This window comes from Phallusia mammillata, chromosome 1 (assembly GCF_965637545.1).
Source record: "Phallusia mammillata chromosome 1, kaPhaMamm4.hap1.1, whole genome shotgun sequence".
Classification (NCBI taxonomy): domain Eukaryota; kingdom Metazoa; phylum Chordata; class Ascidiacea; order Phlebobranchia; family Ascidiidae; genus Phallusia; species Phallusia mammillata.
Genome location: NC_137252.1, coordinates 33,608,608 through 33,629,368, shown reverse-complemented (window position 1 = coordinate 33,629,368; position 20,761 = coordinate 33,608,608). Strand labels below are relative to the sequence as shown.

The 20,761-nt window shown below is 35.9% G+C and overlaps 2 protein-coding genes across 2 annotated transcripts; one reads left to right on the top strand and one right to left on the bottom strand.

Moving 5' to 3' along the window:
- Positions 1-199: 199 nt before the first annotated feature.
- Positions 200-9,103, bottom strand: LOC145211506 (adhesion G-protein coupled receptor G2-like). The gene is made up of 15 exons (XM_080080045.1): positions 9,016-9,103; positions 8,463-8,597; positions 7,740-7,799; positions 7,501-7,583; positions 6,970-7,107; positions 6,328-6,531; positions 5,590-5,769; positions 4,911-5,009; positions 4,527-4,652; positions 4,275-4,381; positions 3,636-3,843; positions 2,808-2,949; positions 2,217-2,359; positions 1,354-1,524; positions 200-1,091 (listed from the first exon to the last, which is right to left on the bottom strand). The coding sequence occupies exons 1-15, from the start codon at positions 9,101-9,103 to the stop codon at positions 912-914; spliced, it is 2,064 nt and encodes a 687-aa protein (XP_079936171.1). The 3' UTR covers positions 200-911.
- Positions 9,104-11,128: 2,025 nt separating this feature from the next.
- Positions 11,129-20,729, top strand: LOC145226284 (telomere length regulation protein TEL2 homolog). Its single transcript, XM_080092276.1, has 16 exons — positions 11,129-11,322; positions 11,720-11,901; positions 12,257-12,439; positions 12,750-12,907; positions 13,769-13,916; positions 14,417-14,591; positions 14,917-15,055; positions 15,936-16,068; positions 16,750-16,860; positions 17,074-17,302; positions 17,600-17,728; positions 17,933-18,049; positions 18,342-18,467; positions 19,006-19,125; positions 19,188-19,376; positions 19,757-20,729. The coding sequence occupies exons 1-16, from the start codon at positions 11,227-11,229 to the stop codon at positions 20,042-20,044; spliced, it is 2,523 nt and encodes an 840-aa protein (XP_079948402.1). The 5' UTR covers positions 11,129-11,226; the 3' UTR covers positions 20,045-20,729.
- Positions 20,730-20,761: the final 32 nt, after the last annotated feature.

The following is a 20,761-nucleotide window of genomic DNA, read 5'->3' as shown; positions in this document are numbered from 1 at the left end:
GTGCACTTGGCCAAATGGTCCAGGCCGTCTGGCCCATATACAGACTTAAGATATTAATCAGAATTCGTACCTTGTAAAAGATTTATTTGTGTAGTGATTTGATTAAAGATTTAACATATTCAGTGTTTTGAGAAGGTAAATCGCAACACTATAGAAATAGAAGCTGAACGATTTTAAATGTAAAAGATTTTTGGTGCCAGTAAGATTTCACGATTAATACTAAACAAGTTTGCCGGGTGCATATTTGACAAAGTTTTCGCTCTACCGGTGTAAAGTTTTCAAACAAACACAGTGTTTTTTGAAACAGAAATAACACATATCATATAAATTGCCACAAAAGTTTATAAAATTTATACAATAAAATAAAATTATGTTGTTAGAACGACAGAAATGTATACCTAATTGTACAGTGGCAAGCATTAAAGGGTATGTGTACATGCGTTGATGTACACAACTACTACACAGTTAACATTTATGTGGGACGCTTTGAAAAAGTAGCTTATGTAACTAAATCTACTACAGTAAACAACAAAACAAATAAAGTGCATTTACAGACAGCTTGTGCGTAAATACTTGAACTATACGGTCAACTACATTACACAAAAAGTTTTTATTTAATTTCAAACAGTGATTTTTTAGTCACTGGCTTGAACCTCATAAACATCAAATCTTTTACAAAGACAAGGCTCCTTTTCACCTTCTACTAATTTACCTCTTTTGCAAAAACCACATCACTTAACCTTGTTCTAAAAAAAATTACCAACAATGATGTCCAAGAAAAATGATGTCACAGAACAAAAAAACGTTGCAAAACCCCCTTATAATGTCAACTATCTCTTGGGAGCTAATTACTGACAGGTTGAGAACCACTGACGTAAGCATTAATCAGCACAGCAGCTTTAAACTTAAACTTAGGTATCGGCATTTGTTTGACCCGTGCTGTCTGGACGCGACACCGACAGCGTCGAAGAATCCCTCGAATCCCACTGGACAGCGCGCTTCACGCTTGAGTACCAATTGCGCGCCGTGCCCATCCACTCGTGACGGGTGTCCTCGTGTCGAACCGATGTGAAAAGAAACACGAACAAACCCTGAAAAGATAAGAGAAGTTATTTGTGCATCGTTGTCAAGAAATATACATATCGTTCCCTTATTCAAATAGAAAATAAAATATTATCTCAAAAGAGATTAAGAAGATTTTTTTATTTAGAACAATTGAAGGCATCACCTTCAATTTTTAGAAAAAAACGTATATTTCTCTAAAATTTCGCAAAAAGTTTGCCCAAAAGCATAGTCAACTCATGATGTCAAAAGTATTAATACAATTGTGCTGCACATTTGCCATCCACACACCTGGGTTGCTGATGTAGCAACAAACAACCAATTGAGAATTGTGTAGTAAGTTACGTTTGTCGAAATTAGCTGCATCAGTCCCAGAGTCCACGTGATCCCGTTTATCGACGTCATAGTCAACGCCAGAACGACCGCTTGCATTGAAGATCGTTTCAACATCGGACAATGAACCTAGAAATATTGTTTTCTGTACAACTCACTCTGTGTAAAGGATCAACAATTTGGCAGGACCGAATACACACACAAATAAAATCCACAAGTTGGCAAGAACTGGGCAGAAACTTGGCCGAATGGTCAAGCGCGCCTGACCCATACACAGACATAAAAAACACCTGATCGTGATTCGTCCCTGGGAGTGTCCTGGATTCGAACCCCGTGAAAAAAGGAAAAAAGTTGGCAGTAACAAGTACAAACACAAATAAACCCGAATAGCTATGATTAAAGTATTGGCTGAATGGTGTAACTGTAAGACGTTTGACCCAAACGCACAACTAGTTCATCCTGTGCTAAGCATGAATCAGCACTTCACACCATGAATAAGCCTTTGTTACATAATGATAGCTTGTGTTAAAAATAATCCTCTTCATCTTTTTCTACGATCATTTATTTGTGGTAAAAACACATAAAAGAGATTTGAATACGAAGCAACACTGCAAAACATAGATTTATTTTCATTTGTAATTGTGGTGATTGGTTCTGAGGTGACATCTATTTGAAAATTCATACGAAAATGATAAGCTGCAACTTATCATTTATTGGCTCTATATGCTTTTACATTCATACGAAAATGTTTTGTCACTGCTGAATTGGCAGAACATGTGTTTGCAACTCAAGTTTTAGTCTGGTACCAAAAGAATAATTACCTTTTTGTTGACACCGTATAGCTCCACTGTCACAGCCACAAAAACGCCGAGATTAAAAAGCAACATCGCTCCGACAGGCATTAGAAATCCAAAGAACAAAGAGTTACATCCGAGCCAGCAATACGACTTTGATCTGTATTGACCTTTGCAAAACAACAAACCAATATTTTAAACAGACAGTGCACATTGTTTCGACTTATAAGGTCTCATCAGTGCAGCTGGCGACAAGACATGCTAGGGTAGCCACGGTACGGTACTACATTTTGTTTGAACTCTAGTTTGAAAAGCGTTTTTGTTGGGGCGACAAATGGGCAAAAAATAAAAGAGAAACAAAGTGACACAAATTGTAATTATTACTGACAAATGTATCTCAGTACAATTCGGTAGCCTCAATTTTATATTGGGAAGCGGGTGGGGGGCAAAGTTGTTTTTTTGAGGGAAGGAAGCTTTATGGTCCTGTTGGTTTGAGGTACCGCCTTACAGTTTACGTGCAAGCGTAAACAGTAAAGACACCCCGAAAAATTAATCATTATGATGTTTTGTTTTGTTTCTGCAAACAAATTTGTGTCTTTGATTTGGAAAATGACGTACCTGTTCCAACACAATCCTTAGACTTTCCTACCGCTGATAGGACGTTGGCGAAAATAGCAGTGCTCGTTGCTACCACAAGGGGGAGCCCGTAAGCAATTAGAGACGCTTTTTGTATGTAGCGACGCTGACTGAGGCGAAATACCTGCAATAAAAAGCAAACAAACTATGGGTTAACATTTCTCCTTAGATCAGGGATCGGCAACCTTTTTTGCACTGCGGACCGTTTTTGAAACTAAAATTTTATCGCGAACCGGTCTTCAAAAAACTACATATATCTAGCAATAAAAACGCCTAAATTAGTTTATCATCCCCGGGATGCATGAGCAAAATGTTTTAGAGCATTTAACCTGAAAAAATATGCGGCCCGACAACGAACTCCCCGGTTGCCGGCCACTGCCTTAGATGACCTAATACGACTCGCCTATACTCCAATATGAGACCAAATAATTCACATGTTTAGCTAGTCAACTTGTCAAGAAAACAGTGAAAAGTCTTACTCCTATAATATCATTCACTCCTATGGACCTATAGGAATTCTGAGAATTAATTAATGTATGTATAAAATGTGCAGCATACGAGGCAGGTAAGGGTGATTGTGGTGGATCATTGCAAGCTAGTTTTTTAGCTTATGCCTTGCCATATGGGAATGCTTGGGAGACGGGCTTGATTCGTTATGACGCCTTTAATAGGCCTGGCGTATAATGATTTATATACGAGTGTGCTGTAATCGATGATGGTCTGTAAGAACGCTTCAGGACTGATCCTACTTACGTTCATTATGTGTGTTCAAATAAACCTGGCGTATTGTTATACATCAAGCTAATTTACCTTCACGAGAGAGTGGTAGATATCGTAGCTGTACACAGACATCCAACACCAACCACAAAGCAAGAAGTAGTGAAGAATAAATGTGATAAACATGCAAGCTGATCCGTTCCTTGTTCTTTCAACTCCGACAACAAAGATAAGCATTGAGATCATGAGATTGATGCAGATCTGGATGAGGATTTTCACGGGTCTCCGCCTTCTCGTCTCCCTGCAGAAAACAGAAAAAATGTAATTACAAATAACACGGACTTCAGAACTAAAAAAAAAATTCATCAACATTGCCTAAACGCTACTGGTAAGAAATTTATCGTCCATTGGTTTCAATTTTTCAATTTAAAACAACCACCAGAAAGGTTTAAAAATGCAAGTTGAAATTTAAACCTACGTTTTTTTGGTAAAAATTAGAAAATACTTAATAGCAATGGTATATACACAAATTACAGAAATTTGGAATTTTACTGCTGCCTTCAAAGCAATAACACTGTTGGTTGAATACACTTTGGACATCTTAAAATGTAATTGCTTTAGTGAATATAAAACACGTTGCCTAGAAACGCAATCAATCAAAGTAAACCTTGTAAATATCTTTATATGGCTGTAAAACAATACTTTAATTGCGCTTGAAATAACATAATTTACCTGTTGATCGTGTGTGTGATGATAGTTAGGGCGAAAAACACAATCGACAAAATACATCCTATTGTGCTGAAAATAGCGAGACCGGACATCTTTGCAACTGTGGGGTTCTGGAAACAGAATTAAAAAATTGCAAAAACCCCAAGTAGCTGGAGTAAAGGATCTCTCTTTTCAAATACCAGTAACTATCAGCAATAAGTTTAAATAACAATTGGCACCAAAATATTTAACACGTCAACGATAATTTGCACTTACAATAAGAAGCCCGAAATTGGTGAGATGGTTGCACAAACAAACGGGGAATTCCCCTGTGACGTTGAGTCTGCAGCCTTCCGTTGACCAATCAGATTTCGACGGCCTCCAATATACGCAGGTTAGGTTCTGTAAAGCAGTTGTTAGTCTGGTGCTCTACACAGGCTGTTATGTTTTTGCTTTGTTTTCATGATACAAAACATATTTAAAAGTATGGTTATTTACAAATACCGGTTTGGCGAAAACAAACAAATTACGATGTCTCGCAACAACACAATATCAAACAAAATATAATTATTTTTAAAATAGAGTTTAAGTATTTGTGGGACGGATTCTGTTTAAAGCAGTTACATTTAACTTTTCAGAGAATAATGAGACTTTAATAACCTGGCTTGCATTGGAGGGAGAAAGGTTTCTGAATTCAATTTGAAGTTCTTCTGTCAAGTTTTTGATGCTTTCCGCTGTGCCGATCTTTACAGATGTTATCTGATGAGCAGGAGAAGTAAGTTTAGTTTTAAACATTTGTAGTTTAAATGGGACAAGATTACTAGAAAAAAAAGTGATGCTTAGAAAAATACGCTTCGTCAAAACGAATGCAAGAAAAAACGAAATAAGACTTAAAAGGGGAGAAAAGCAGAAAAATCAATAAAGGGAAAGTGAGAGAAAGTAAAATCGAAAAGATCAAAAAGCGAAAAATAGTAATAAAATTAGTAGACTACAAACGATTTCCTTGTGAAAAAAGGGATTTGAAACATACAAAAAATTAAGATAAAGAAAAAAAAGAGGAGCAACCTTAACCAGGGATAGAATGCACCGAATAACGGGTCACAAGATGTGGTTTTTAATGATGTTTATGCCGATTTTCTTTCAAGTAAATTTCATTATGTTTTAAAATATTTCTCGTAAAGGCATATGACAACTATACTACCTAATGCAGTAAAAAGCTGTCAAATTTACTTAATTATTTCAATTGATGTTGTATCGATTACTCCAAATGCAATTAGTTCTTTTACTGTGGACAAAATGCCTAGCACAAACATTAGGACCAAAACTAGTGCATATTCACCCCATGGACGGTTTCGTTGCTCGGGAAAAAAAGACTGCTTTTGTGAAAGACAACTGAAAGAACTTTATGGGAAGTGTTGAACCAAGCTGCTGGTGGAATTCGAACAATTCTTGATCGGTTTTCGGAGGGCATAGTTTGATCGGAAATAGTCTTCACTTGTTTTCCTTTTATTGTTGCAAGCTAAAACAAATAAAAAGTTAGTTTGCAAACATACTTGTAGCTTCGCTGCCAAAATGCACACTCTTTCGACCAAGAAGGCCTCAGCAGTGCACGTGGTAGTAATGAGACATTGGTTGTATTGGCTAGGTTCCTGTTTTACTGTGGTTTGTGTCGACTAGTGGTAGCTAGAAGATATAAGGTTCCCACAAACTGGCGTGCCTTGCTTCAAACGCTTCCCAATGTTTTTTTTTATATAGTTTGCAACAATATTGACCAATATGTTATGGGTGCAAAGAAGCCAATGACAGTTTGTCGTGTTTCAACAATATAAAAAGGGGCGTTTGTCCAATAGTGACTTGGACACTTTTAAAACTAGATATGTAGCAAATATTTTTACATGTAGGTCTGGTGAATGTTTTAGCTCAACTGTGCTGCTACGATTTGTTTCACCGAAGTAAACCGACGTTGATTCTGACATGTTTGTTTACTTACGCTCTGTTTGGTGCCTTCCTTATAACCTTGTCAAGTTTACGTTGCGTTTATATACCATTAATAGCAACAACAGTAGGTAAAACTTACTTTTCCTTTGAGAAAGTTGACATCAACCAATTTGTCGCAATAAGTTGAATTGATCAGCAAAGTATTGAGAAGACGAGGAAATATGTCGGGGAATTCTCCTTGCGGAAGATCGCAATCCATCCAATTGTTTCTGCTTAGCACAGAATATAACTTCTTGCTTGAACGAAACAGCAGTCGCAGAACACTTTCTCTCATTTTTCGCTTCTAAAACGGTAAGCAAATTAAAACTGTTACACACCTTAAATTTTTGGAATAAAAACGACTTAGGAACACTAGATACTGATCTGTTCATGTGTTTATGATGAAAATTGCACCCCAAATAGATGTTAAAACAGCATACGTTATTGTTTAAACGTTTCGGCAAATGCTCATGCCATCATCAGTGATATAAAGGGCCACATCCAGTGGTGGGATTCACATTTTTTCGTCAGCCAGTTCAATAACAAAAGTCATATTTTTCAGTCGGTTCAGTTGCAAAAAGTCCATTGACAGTAACCACTAATGCTAACCGGTTTGCCGATGTCATAAAATTTCGTGAGACGGTTCTACAGAACCGGTGCGAACCGGATGAATCCCACCTCTGGCCACATCAGTTACACCCTACACCCAAAAGGACTTAGACAAACAAAAACATCTTCTCACCGCTGCTCTGTTTGATTTTCTCCACAAAAATTTTGCAAACTTGCATGCTTCGAGTTTTGTAATCTTGGAGTAACAAGTTAGAAACGAAAGTTTTTTCACCGTTTGTCCAAGATTATTTGGTTTCGAATTTCTATAATTCTGAATGAAATTGTAAACAAGTTGATGTTGATCCTACTAATAGTTTGTCCCAAACCACAAGTGCTTTGTACAGGAAACTACACTTAAATATAACTCGGCCAAAATTTTTTTAAAGCACTGTTAAATCAGGCTTCGCTTTTCTTTAGGCGATAATTCAAATAATTCTAAATTTAGGTAATAATTTTATTTAAAATAAGAACAGATGATATCAATTAGCCTATATTTTGGTTAAACTCGATCGATGCAATTATTAGATCAAAAACTTTTAAAAATCCACAACAAATGATAACTTAATTTTAAATGCTTTTGAAACAGTGACAATCTTAGATTTTTCAATGTAAAATGAATATTGAACATTTGCTCTTTTAACGTTTTCTGCAACGCTTTTCGTACCTCTATGATGGAAATCACAGTTTTTCCACAAGGCACAGTAATAGTGGTATTTCTGAAGCAATGTGTCGCGTTTACAGGTCTTCCTGTAAAAACATTTTAACTTACAAAAACAGAAAATCACGTTTGTCGAATTAATGAGACTATACAGAGCATATATTCGATTTTAATCCTGTAACATAATGACAAAACCTCTCCCCTGACCTCCAAATATTAGATTCAATGCTTTCTAGGTGTGTTACCTGATTGGCACTTCGCTTTCCCAACTGAATATCGCTTCAACACACAGTTCTGAGAAAAATCTGAACAATAAGAACTTTGACGATTAAGTTGGAGAATTAAAAATAGTTATTTTGTTTGAGAAAAATGAATCAAAAAATTGCTTGGGGCAACTCGTTTTTGTTTACGACCAAAAAAACAATTATATTTTTTAGAGGTTGCGATATAATTTGTGCAAATTTTGAAATAGTAGCTTACGTAATTAACTCGTTTTAACTTGCTAGCTCAAAGCTCGCAAGGAAGTCAAATGGTGCAACTGTTTTATTCAACTGGATTGCAAAATCGTGTTTGAACTTTGAAATATTTCCTGTTACAGTTAATTAGGATGTAGATCTGATAGTTACGCAATTTAACTTTGTGCTTTGTACTATGTTGTGATTGTATACCGTCTATGATACGGCAAACTTTTGGGCCCTCTCAAACCAATATGCGGTGTGGAATTTTGTCCAAACTATAGTTGTTAGTCGACCGAACCTGGGCTTAAGTTTGAATGAAACTAATTTGATTCGGGTCTGACTTTACGTACCAAGTTATTGTCGTAATTTCCCGTTTGTGCAGCTTATTTTCTTTTCTTTTTTAAAAATCAGTTTAGGTTTGCGGGGTTTTGTCGACTAAGAGCTGTTGTCAAAAGGTTTTTACAGTCCAAGTGAGACTTCTTTACTATTCAATGGTACCACGTACTTTACCTGTGTACTGCTGGGCGATGCAATTTCCTGGTCGACTTGACGTACAAACGTGAGCGCTTGATATTCCTAAGACTGAAACTAAAATAACAAAACCAACCAAGTGTTCTGTACGGGTCATTTTTTTCAATCTTTGCACTGCAAATAATTGAGGTTTAAGTTTTTAAAATCAGAACTTGAAAACTTGAAAGAATAGTTTCTGGTTTAAATGGCTTTACATACAACAAAGTTAAAAACTGTGCGTTTTAAACATAAAAGCTGAAAAATATATGAAAACAATACTTTAGACATAAGTAATAAGATAAGAGTGCAAGTTATAGATCGACATAGAGGAACTGAAGATTCCATTAAACGAAATATGTATATTCCTTTCAAAACACTGTCCACTCATTTGCTCAAACTAAAGTCGCTGTAACAAAATTTGCTGTAAACCTTTAAACCCAGTTTGGTAACAGCGTTGACTTAACAGTAATGACAGCAGTTTTTCCTACTCCTGACGCTTGCCAGGTTTCTATAGGTAATCTGTTAATAGACAGTGAGCCCGTTGATTTATTGCCTTCACTTCCTTGTTGATGAGCTTCTCGTATTCTAACCAGAAATGTCATAACGTCACTGATGGACTCTGTGACGTATGACACTTTCATTGTTACCTCACACCATAGTCCTTGTGTTTTTGTATCGCTGCTGTGTTTAAATAAAACTTCTAGTAGTGTTCGTTCGTTCATGCTGTGTTTTAAGGTTTTTGGATAAAATACTTGTTTTTTACGCTGCATTTTATCACATAATGCTAGTGTTATCTCTTTTGTGTTTGTTATCGCGTTTTAAAGTGCGCTTTGAATGTTTTTTACGAGAATAACGGCAACCTGAATATCATTTCTAAACATTTGTACGCAAAGGTCATTCTGAAAAAACATCTATTTTATATTCTTCACAACAATCATGTTCTTTTTTATCAAAAAAGGAACAGTTACAAACCTTCTTTAAACGTAGAAAATTGCGTTTAGAGTGTATATAACAGCCTTTTAATGCCTTTTAAAGCAGGTGTCCGCTACCCTTTTTCTGCTTTACCTTGGCAACTTAAAGGATATAATTTCCTCCCACGTCCCTTCAATAGACTAATTCCACACAATAGCTAATAGTTTTGCTAATTTACATTTACCTATAAAACATGCCAAATGTTCAACCTGGTGATCAATTAGGCTTTTTTGTCCTTTTAAGAGCCTCTATGCTCGATGTTGCTTGCTAGTTTGTTCAAATTCAGCCTAGCAAAGACCCTATAGTCGCGTTTTGTGTCGTGACTGTTTCATTGTTTTACAGTAGCGAACCGGAGATGGCGTAAAACAAGCTACCCTAATTGTATGACGAATAGTGAATTCGTGACTGTATTAACTAACCCTAAATCATTCGCACTTGACAATACATTTTGCGTAGTTTTTGATTCTACGTGCAATGATACAGCATTGTTCATTTAAACCTATTCTATTCAGGGCAGATGTTTTCTGAACTTTTTGACTTTTTTTGTAAAGGCCTCTTCTAAATTCTCACAAGCCGAAGTGACACTGACTGGACACAATTTCAAAGTTAAATATATAACTCAGCAAAGCTAGAACATGAGTTAACACTAACAAGTAAAGATAATTTTATTTTTGCTGTGAACCTTAATTTTCCTTAATGTTGGACCGCTTGTCTGGTAGTATGCAACACAGTTTAGCTTATTTGACTTCTACCACATGAAATCAATCGAAAGTCACTGGTTTTATTTTGATCCTGAGACACTCTTTTAAGACTATCTCCGATAAGTCAAGATAACACACTGACTAAATTATCTCAATGAAATGAATCATGTGCGCCACAATATATTTATCCATGCGCAAGAACAATGTTCTCTACATGAGTTTATTACTCTCTCAAAAATACGTTAGGTAAAACGGAATCGTTAACAAATAAAATTGCGTATTGCAGTATCTTTACATTAATTCATGTTCTATCATGTGGGTCTAATAACATTTTGGTATTAGGGCTGCTCTAAAACAACTAGGCCTATTCTAATTGTTCCAACAACATTTATGTTCAGCCCTACATGGAAGCACCGACGACATCATAGTGCCTGTGATGTAGCTCACAAACGTTCTTAGCTTACAATTAGCTTTCGGTCTTTAACACTCCTCTATGCTGTGTTGCGTAACCGGGAAATGACGTTGGAGAAACCGTTGCGAATTTGACATCTCTGACTAGAGGTGAAAATGTGAATTACCTAATAGATGGCTTAAAAATATGATAAATCGTGTTCGTAGTCCAGTTCTCCTTTAGATCTTTTGTCATATAACGTATTATATCATGTCATTGTAGTTTGCTCGCTTTTGACCCCTCTATACCTTGTGGTCTTCACGTTTTTCGTCGTCTGGGCATAAATTTCCGTGTTAATAGTCATTAGATGGTACAGATCAGTAGTTCTTAAAGAAAAAGGCAATGTCGAACTCACTTGCATTGTCACTTCATAACATTGTCATTGTTGAACGGTTTTATAAAATGGCAAAAAAAACTATTTCTTATTTGCGACACACTTTGCAGGCTGTAAACACGAACATTTTGTTTTACAATTGCAATTATTGATCAGACAATTTGGTCACGTGACAAAGTTATTTAAGCGTAGCGTATTATTACTTAACCGTATCGCATCAAAACAAGAATATTTGACAAAACTTGAAAACCACGTGTTTTTGTGCAGGAGTATTAACTTATTATTGAAGGTATTTATTCACAAGTTATGTCGGAGGTTTGTGGAAAGCAATGGCTGGAACGTTTGGAAGAGACACGATATAGCGATGATATTGTAAGGGATTGCCTCGTTTCTGTCACAAAGGTAATTGAAAAATTAATACATATTGTTTTAATTTCTCTGATTTACTCATAAAACGATCCTGAATAGTACAAACGCAACAACAATAACACAGGATCAAGAAAAATCTATTTGTAGTTGTTGCATTGCATTTGCTACAATTGTACCCAGCAAAATGAAAAAAATGTATTGTTTGGAAAAAAATCACCTGCTGCAAGGTGTAAGGCTGTAAGCCTCATGCTTTATTATGTGCTGCTAGCTCTACACCTATTTTAACAAACCATACATTTTAATGTTTTTTATGTTAATGTTTAAGTTCAACATGTAAGATATTGCCAGGTATAATAAGTTTTTACATTTATATACATTTGCCAGATGAGCTCTATAAACTTTATGTTTAAGTTTTTCTCGTTATTTGCAGGCAAAAAAGTTGCCCAGGTTAGATCAAAGTCTTGTTGCACAACTTCTACATCAAATCATCTCAAACGTATCTGACCGATGGCTATCAAGTCCATATTCTGGGACAATAACATTAGAAGCATGCAGTTTCCTAGATCCTGATATTTTTGTACTTTCATTCTCTTCACTGCTTTTGGAATTAAGGTAAAATTTTATGTAATGGTTTTATTTTTAAAATAGGGAGTAAAGAAGTCAAGGCAGTTTCTGCTGGCCATGTACAGACTAAACATTTGTGCTACAGTACTATTTTAAATGGCCTGTGCAGAATGTGTTCACTTATGACTAAACTTTTAAAGTCTTTATTTTTCGACAAAGCACATTTTTCAGTTTTAACACTGTTTTGGAACAAGGGTAGGTGTTAAATCAATGGCAAAACAAGTTCTTCAACCAAAATGTATGAGAATTTTCACTGTCCCAATTTGGGTTGAACTCTGTTTATCTACATGAATTATTATTTTGTGTCCAACAGTATACTTATATGTATACTTTTTTGTTGCAGAGGAAACAGTCGATTAAAGTTTCTGCTTTCACTGATGGAAAATATGTTCCAGCAAAACATGTTTAAGCAATTACTGATTTGTGAGTGTTTAAAACCTCAAGCCAAAATGATATGGACAAAACTATGCACTGTGATTGCATCATTACCAAACCATTTTGCAAACAAACTACAAAATCTAGAAAGGTAAAGTATTTTAAAAATATTGTCAACATTTATTAGTCAACCTGTTAGCACAGTATATAAACTTTAAAAATATATGCAGTGAAAAAGTATGTTTGTATCGTTAAAGTAGTCCCACATATTTCTGGAAACCAGGTAGAAAGCATTCTCACTTCAATGTCACTTTATTGGATTATTACACAAAACTAAGCAAAATGCAAAAGAAAATTGTGGATATTAGCTTTATCTATTTATTTGCATCAAAGCATTTGCTACTAGAAATTTAGATTGACAAATTTATATGCAATGAAAATCATTATCTTTTAATTTATAGTTTATCTGTATTTCATCACGAGAAGTTTTTTGAGCTTCTTGGTCTTGACATGGTTTTGTGCATTGATTTTCTTGTTTCAAAAGTTATGCAAGGAACAGATGTAAATACTGAGTTGCTATCAAAGTTCATTGGACAATTTTGTCTTATCGGCAAAGCAGGTACATATAATATGTTTCTATGAAACATTTTTTAGTTTAATAGCAACTACTTAAATTTAACTTGTGACCAAGTAATAAATATGAGTTGAAGGCAAATGTAATGGGATGGTTCATGGCTTTTTGACAACTTTTAGTCAAATTGTGCTTTAGACATATACTCAGGGTTCATTTCAAAGGGCAATATCTTTAAAAGAATTATGGTCCTTAAAAGGAATGTCCTTATTTTGACTTATTTTTCAACAACTACAAAACTTCCATCTTTTTTATCTGGTGTTGCATAACATACCAAAATATATATGTTTTAAAATTTTGTGACATCATAAAAGAAAATGTGAAAAAGTATGTGGCATGTGATATGTCATGGCTTATATTAATGCAAAGATTTGTTTAAAAATGTTTCTTTTTACATGAAAATTTAATTTTTACGATTGTCTTTATTTTGGGGTTCACCAGGTTTTGAAGCGAGTCTCGATACAGAACACGAGTACCACTGAAAATACCTTCGATACCGAGTACTTAAATATAGTGTTGTACTTTTGTGCTATCCAAAGCAAATATTGGCAACAAGTTGCCTCTATTCCTTTAGTGTAAACTGGCCTTTGGTATCGAACGTTGGTATCAAAAACTGAGACAAAAAATTTCGATACCGAGTACCTGGTACTTGTCCCATCACTACTAAATGCAACCCTGTATATACTAAATGACCAATATAGCTTACCCTATTTTGTTTTGTTCACTGACAAGTAATGATAGTAATGTACTAAACTGTTAAATAATATAAAAGCATGTTTATTAACGCTACAGATAATTTTTTTGACAATTTTTTTTGAAATATTGTTAATCATTTATTTGCCTATTTAGCCAATCTATTTAGAGGTCTTTTGCCAGCCATGGTTTATCACAGTCATTCAAATTTTGTATGGAGGAGAATATTACACAAATCTTTTCTCAACATTCCTGATCGTTGTACGGAACCTGTGTTGCTTTATCTTTTTCAACATTCACCAAAGTAAGTTCCACCCTCAGTTTCAGTGAGTGAAAATCCATTACTGCCATAGACAGGTGTTTAAGTGCATCTTGTTTACATGCACATTTTGTTTAGTTACAAAGGGTTTGTAAATCTCTAACATATCAAACTTTAAGAAACAACTTTAAATAATCACTTTTCAATTGATTTGGTGCTTCTAAAATTGTTTGATTTCACAAAAATGCAAAATAAACTCTTTTATATGCTTGGCTTGTTGACAATCTGTCATTGACGACACTGGAAAGTATTAAATGTTTAGCACTCTTACCAATCACAATAAAATTGCCTACTAGTTTCTTTGAGAACTTTTTGTGTTTGTGGTGTGCAAGGTGTGACAAAAAATAATAAGTTTGCTCAGGGTGGCAAATAAAAATTATAAACCACTGGATTAAATCCATCAACAAAGCATGGCAAATGAGAAGTATAATTAACCAGATATATTTTCTAGTTACTGTTAACCATGAAAAATATTTTGTTTTTAGGCACTGCTTGTATGCAATAATCGGAGACCTTGCTCTGAAACATGAGAAGGCAAAATTCACAATACAACATAAACTATTGCTTGTTAAACATTTTAAATCTCCTAATGTTGTGGAGAATATATTTTCCTACCTCAGTGCATTAGATGATGGAGAATCCAGTGAGATAGTACATGAGGTAACATGCATAAAATATCTATGAAGTTGGTTGTGTCCAAATAAAGCTTTCAAAACTCTTTGTATTTGTGCTTCCAAGGGCCTATCTCACATGTGTAGAAAAAAGTCTTTACCAAATAAACTTAAATCCTGGATGCGTTGGACTTGTACTGTTCTAGTTTTTTTTTTGTGCCATAAAAGTTTATCTCTAAATCTGATTACTCCACTTTTTTAACAAAATTTTAGTTATTGCCATTTTAACAACCACTATTGTCCACTAAATATATATCTGGTATTGGTATGATATGTTTTCTCAGATTTATTTTTTGTTCTGTTTCAAATGTTAGACATTGCAAAAGCTGTTGGAAGTATGGAAAAGCAAAACTGCCATCAAACAGACATCTTATGAGCAACACAGACATATCAGCACAGCTATACTTGTGTGTGTTCGATGTCTTGGAAGAATAGACGAAAAACATATGGATTGTATGTAGGAAGAGATTTTTTGGCCTAACTTGACAACCTTTTGTGGTTCCTAAATCTTTTTGTAGGGACTGTCCCTTTTTACAAACAAATCTATGCACCCCATGTTCAGTTACACTTTTTAGAAACCAGAAAATCCTTAGAAATGTTTTAGCATTCACCCCTTGAGGGTCCGCAAACCTATGGTTGGCAACTGCTGATTCAAAATATATCATGGGTATATCCACATTATTGGGCATAGGATATAGTTCTTGTTCTACAGTCCCTATACAATACCCAATAAAACAGAATATTTATTTAAGTGGCATCCTTGAATGTTGTCAAATTAGTTATGTTTTTTTCATTTATTATCTAACAATTGAAGGAGAGTACACATACTTTAAATCAGGGGTGTGCAACCCGCGGGCCACAATCCGGCCCGCAGAGCTATTTAGTGTGGCCCTCAAGAACACTCTGATTCAGAGCAAGTGAAAATGCACATTTTAGCAAAAAATCCTAGTTTTCGGTAAATCTCATAAGTTGCTATACGTAACAAGAATATATAAGCTAAACCAGCGCATGGAACTCAATTCACCCAGACCTATCGTCTTCTATTCGCACTGGGTGCTTTTTGTGTATCTATACCGAATGTGACATAATATACCTAGCAAACAATTACTTTGTTGAAACAAAACGCAGTAGTGTAGAAATAATATCGACATGATATGATAATGCAAGCCGCACCAACAGGAGGGTAAAAAACGTGTAAATACGGTACATAAAAAAAATTGTATGGCCCTCGCTTGATGTCCGAAATTGGTTATATGGCCCACCGATGAAAAAGGTTGCACACCCCTGCTTTAAATGGTCATTACATTGCTAAAACTTTGCCACTTCCATCCAGCTTTGCTACAAGATCTTATGACTGGGATGAAAAACCACTTAGATTCGCCAGACACACAAGTTCGAACACTCGGTATGCTTGTAGGACAGAAAGTGACTGAAGCTCTTCAATTGCCTGTCAAAGATGATGCCAAGTTTGTTACTGTTTTCTGTTTGTAAAGAACTCAGCAGTGCTAGGGATATGTTTTTATGTCATTTCAATTTGTTGTTAATCTTGTGTTGTGTGCTCATTTATTTTCTCACCCAGATGCAAAAACAATTGTGCAGTTTCTGTGGGGTCACATTAATTCTGTCATTGAGCTTGCCTGCCTGCAGATCCTTACTTTACAGATTTTATAGTTATGGGTCCCCTTCCCTTTCCTGAAGGGGACACAATTGATTTTACTCGATTTGTTTGTTTTTTTCTTCCCAAAGTTTGTCCGACCCGTTTTTCCATCAAATGTTTGATGGATTTGGATAAAATTTTCACAGATGGTAGATATAGTTATGTAGATGTGCCATTTGTTTTGTTTGACTCGATAGCCCCCAGTATTTACCCCACTAGCCCCCTAAAATGGGTACATTTTAAACAATGTCTGATTTGGATGAAATTTGGACAGTTTGTTCATTGTTCCATTTTAGGGCGTTGATTGTTGTGTTTTACCCTGTAGCCCCACTATTTACCCCACTAGACCTCTAAAATGGGTGAATTTTTTATGCAAATAACTAAACATATTTTTAACAATTGGTTATCTCCATGCAATAAATGCCATAAGCCAGATTTGTCTTTACATGAATCTGCCTTCTCTTTTAAAGCAATTGTACTATCCAATTAGGCTCGAATTTGATTACCCAAAGAACAAAGAGACTGAAACATTGATGGAAGTTCTCAAGTCAGTCCCAGAACCAACTGAGGCCTTTTTCACCCAGCAGCTACAAATTTACAGGTCTGATTTTAAGTTGTTGTTTTCAGAAATTTTACACAACAGTAAACCATTTAAAAACATGTCATTGCAAAAATTATATCAGTTTACAAAGGCTTGTAGCGAAACAAATTGTCCCCTTGCAAAAAATAATGTACATATTGTGTTTTATCTTTAACTCATTTACACTGCACATAATAACTATTGGTTCAGTACATGAATATATTTATTTTACAGTGACATAAAAAGCCAATTTGTAAAACCAACCAATCAGAAAACACTGACAACATTCTCTGCCACAAAGGCAGTTTTTAAAGAGATTGTTGCTGTTAAAAACCTGAGGCTTGATGATCCACCAGGTGGCGGCAATGAGACAGACGAACCCAATGAAGAGGAGATACAAGATAGTGATGATGATGATGAATTTGATGCTTATCCTATGCCGAAAGAAACTCCATTCTCCAAGGTTGGTGAATTTAATGTGCTACATGGTTACTTTGTGGTATGCTACAGTGTTTCCAAACAACTTACCTTGGTCACTTTTTTGAAAATCAATGTATCTGGTAACAAATAAACAAACCAATACCTTTAGTAAATTGTGACATTTTTCAAACCTTCAACAATTTGCCTGTTTATAGCAGGTACTTTTTCACTTATTATCATAACTTTGTTAAAGTTACTCAAGTTTTATGTCTATTGTATGGATTTGGGATATGTCTACTGTAAGGAGTTACAATTCGCAATCACATTACATTTTATGCAGATTGCCAAACCTATGTACATTCGTGATTGTATGGATGGTCTAATCAACAACGATAGTCGGGAAAAGATGGAAATATATCTTGGAAGTCTAATTCAACTGATTGAAACTGATGTAACTGCAACCAAAGAGGTAAAGTATGAAATACCTACTACCTAGTACCTACGCCAACTTGTTTTTGGTAAAACACATTCAAATTTGTGGCTAAAACTTTAAAAATACAAGGAACCAAGTTTGCCAAAGACTGAAGATTAACTTTTAACAATAATTATGTGTCTGCATTTTTTTGAAATGTTTTATATTTAAACCTGATTTATTATTCAATTCATACACTAGGTAGCGGCAGAGTTGTGCAAAATCCTGTTAAACATTCAGAACAATTATGCATTGGATGAATTCTCAGACACAAGGAGAAATGCGATGGCTTTGTTGGCAGCAATCAACCCTGAACCGGTAACAAACTAAATCATCTGTCATTTCCAACTATTCTGTTTACCTCAAAAGTTTGCACTTTTCTTGCTCAAAACGTACCAAAATTGTACACTTTAAATGCTTGCTGACTTAGTGTTGCAACTAAGCTACTTCGTCATTATTTTACTGTAGTGTTTGTTTTTGTTTATAGCCCTATGGCTTCTCCATATGGTAGTTTTATAGGTTTAAATTTCCCGCGATATACTCATACATCCATTAAACCGTTTGAAACAATTTATAACCTGGCAACTATTACCACCTTTCTTTTCCATAGGTAGCCGAATATCTCACTGGTGAATTTTACAGCGAGCATTACAGCTTGCAACAACGCATTGATATGTTGGATGTGATTGTTATGGCGTCAGGTCGCTTATCGGCAATTTCCAACAGAAATTTAAAGGTAATGATGGTATTACGTAATACGTACATACACAGTGCAACTGTATTTGAATCTCAATGAACAGTTCAAGATCCATGTGTGGTAATATTGTTGTTTTTTGCATATAATTTAGTTTTTGTCAGGTTTTGAGATATTTAGTTACCCTATTATTTTAAATTAGGTATTTTGCGCTGTCTGTTTGTACACCCAAGTTATCTGATGTTTCTGGTATAGAACTACTAACACTGGAAATCGGCTAACGCCCGGTTTGGTAGGTGGCGCAACAGAGCATAGGCGGTAATGGTGCTGACTCGGCAACTATTCTTACCATAAACCCAAATTGCTGAGTCAGCACCATAAACGCCTATGCTCCGTTGCGCCACCTACCAGAAAACCGTGTGTTTGCCAAATTCCAGTGTTAGTAGCTCTACTGATGTTTCTTTGTACTCTTGTTCGAAATATTTTAATATGTTTAATCTTAAATATATTTTGAGCTAAGTTAACATGATTTATGCTTAAACTGCTAGGTTATTTTTTGTTTGTTTTTTCACACATAAAGTCTGAACAACACGTTCCTCAAATCGCCGAATCCCGGCCCGAACATGACGTCAGCAAAGCGTTACCATGGCAACAGGTGGTCGCCGACCGCATAGAATCGAAAACTCGTCGGTTCGGCAAGGTCAGTGTTCACGTGACACAATTCCCGCAACCTGATTGGGTAAAAACTTGTTCGTTTCGCAGGCGAGAAGGCCAGCACCCGAAGTCGGACCAAACCGGTTTGGACCGGTCGCTGGGGCATTCTTCTATCCGCTTATGGCAGGTTACGATAAACGAGTGAGGACTTTGGATTTGCTGGGAACCGACACAATCGTGCTTGGGAGGCTTCTCTACACTCTTGGCACGATTTTGTATTCGTGCGCTGGGACCACGGTACTTATAACATGATGCAAATTGTACGCTATGCAGTTTATAACATTATGGCAATGCCCAGCAATAGATAGGGATGCGAACACCAAAAACCATGTTTACGAATATGCCTCTATTTGAGTAAGTATTCTTCCTTTTTGAGAACATCTCGTGTTAGCTGAAGACACTTTGAAGACCCAAACAGACCTTTTTGTATTTTATTTTTGTTACAAACTATTTGGAGTGTAACACTTGATATTAAAAATGAAACTAACCTGTTTTAAACTTGCATTCTACCTCAAAAACTTGTACCATACGCTGTTTCTAATTCGGCTTGGTGGTGGAGATATGGTGGCACGTTTTCTTTCACAACTTAAAATAAACTCAACCCAACTCAACTTCAGGTTTCTGAGGCGATGTGTGCGTCACTTCTCGACTTCCTGACGTCATTACGCAGTCACACGGAGCCGTTTATTCGCCGCGCTTGCGTCTATTGCGTATCCATGGTAACGGCGAGCGCCCCCCAGCTGACGGATCGACTTGGCGAGGCTGCGCTCGAGGCTAGAGCGTGGCTCTGTGGCGTCATAAGCAGCGACGAAGACGAACAAACACGCGCTCTAGCGGCCAACACTCTGACGATGATGGATCTAAAAGCGCGCGAAGAGTTGCGATTGGCTAATAATGTCACGTGACAATGTTTCAATTTTTTAGAATTGGTTAAAGAAAAGGCTTTTTCTGGTGATTAAGTATTTTGGTCATATCTGTGGCCTGTTTAAGCGCCCTAATGAATGGTATTACGAGGAGTAAACGACAACCTATGGGAACATACGAATGTTGGACTATGGTCTAAGGTGGATTTGTTTTATGTCCAAAGCTGCACTTTCACATTGGTACCACTTTGCTTGTTCGAGTTGGCCACAAAAAGAGGCGAAATCTTCAATTTGTGATGTACTTAAAATGTAATATTTGTTTATTTATTCGCTTGGGTTCGGAACTGTATTCGACTGGACCGCATAGGTAAAGGAAAGTACTGTAATGCAAAAAATGTATTGCTGACCGAACAATCTACGATGGGCGGGATGTCGGATTCAAAAACATTCATTGACTTATGGCTGATTCCCCATGTTGGAAATGCAACCTGCGGAACCATGAAGTCCCAGGGTTTGGATCCACACAACTGAGATGCGCAAATCATGTGTTGTCATATGTTGCATGTTCCACTTGTTTGTGTGTGAGAATCTTCCGAAGTTTAAAACATGAAATATTAAAAGGCAATTGTTCGAAGTAAGCTGTTACACACATACGGTTATTTCGAGGAACTGTATATTTTACAAAGTGACGTATCCCGGTTGTAATAAATAAGCTTAATTGTTTTAAGTTGACTGGAAAGTTCTATTTTCCATTTTTCG

Coding starts and splice junctions, on each gene's coding strand:
- LOC145211506 (XM_080080045.1), bottom strand. CDS start 9,103: ATGAAAGTGTCATACGTCACAGAGTCCATCAGTGACGTTATGACATTT. Junction 8,598..9,015: donor TCATCAACAAGGAAGTGAAG/GCAATAAATCAA, acceptor AATTATTTGCAG/TGCAAAGATTGAAAAAAATG. Junction 2,950..3,635: donor TCTACCACTCTCTCGTGAAG/GTAAATTAGCTT, acceptor TTTTTATTGCAG/GTATTTCGCCTCAGTCAGCG.
- LOC145226284 (XM_080092276.1), top strand. CDS start 11,227: ATGTCGGAGGTTTGTGGAAAGCAATGGCTGGAACGTTTGGAAGAGACA. Junction 18,468..19,005: donor TTTCCAACAGAAATTTAAAG/GTAATGATGGTA, acceptor TCACACATAAAG/TCTGAACAACACGTTCCTCA. Junction 19,126..19,187: donor AAACTCGTCGGTTCGGCAAG/GTCAGTGTTCAC, acceptor TTCGTTTCGCAG/GCGAGAAGGCCAGCACCCGA.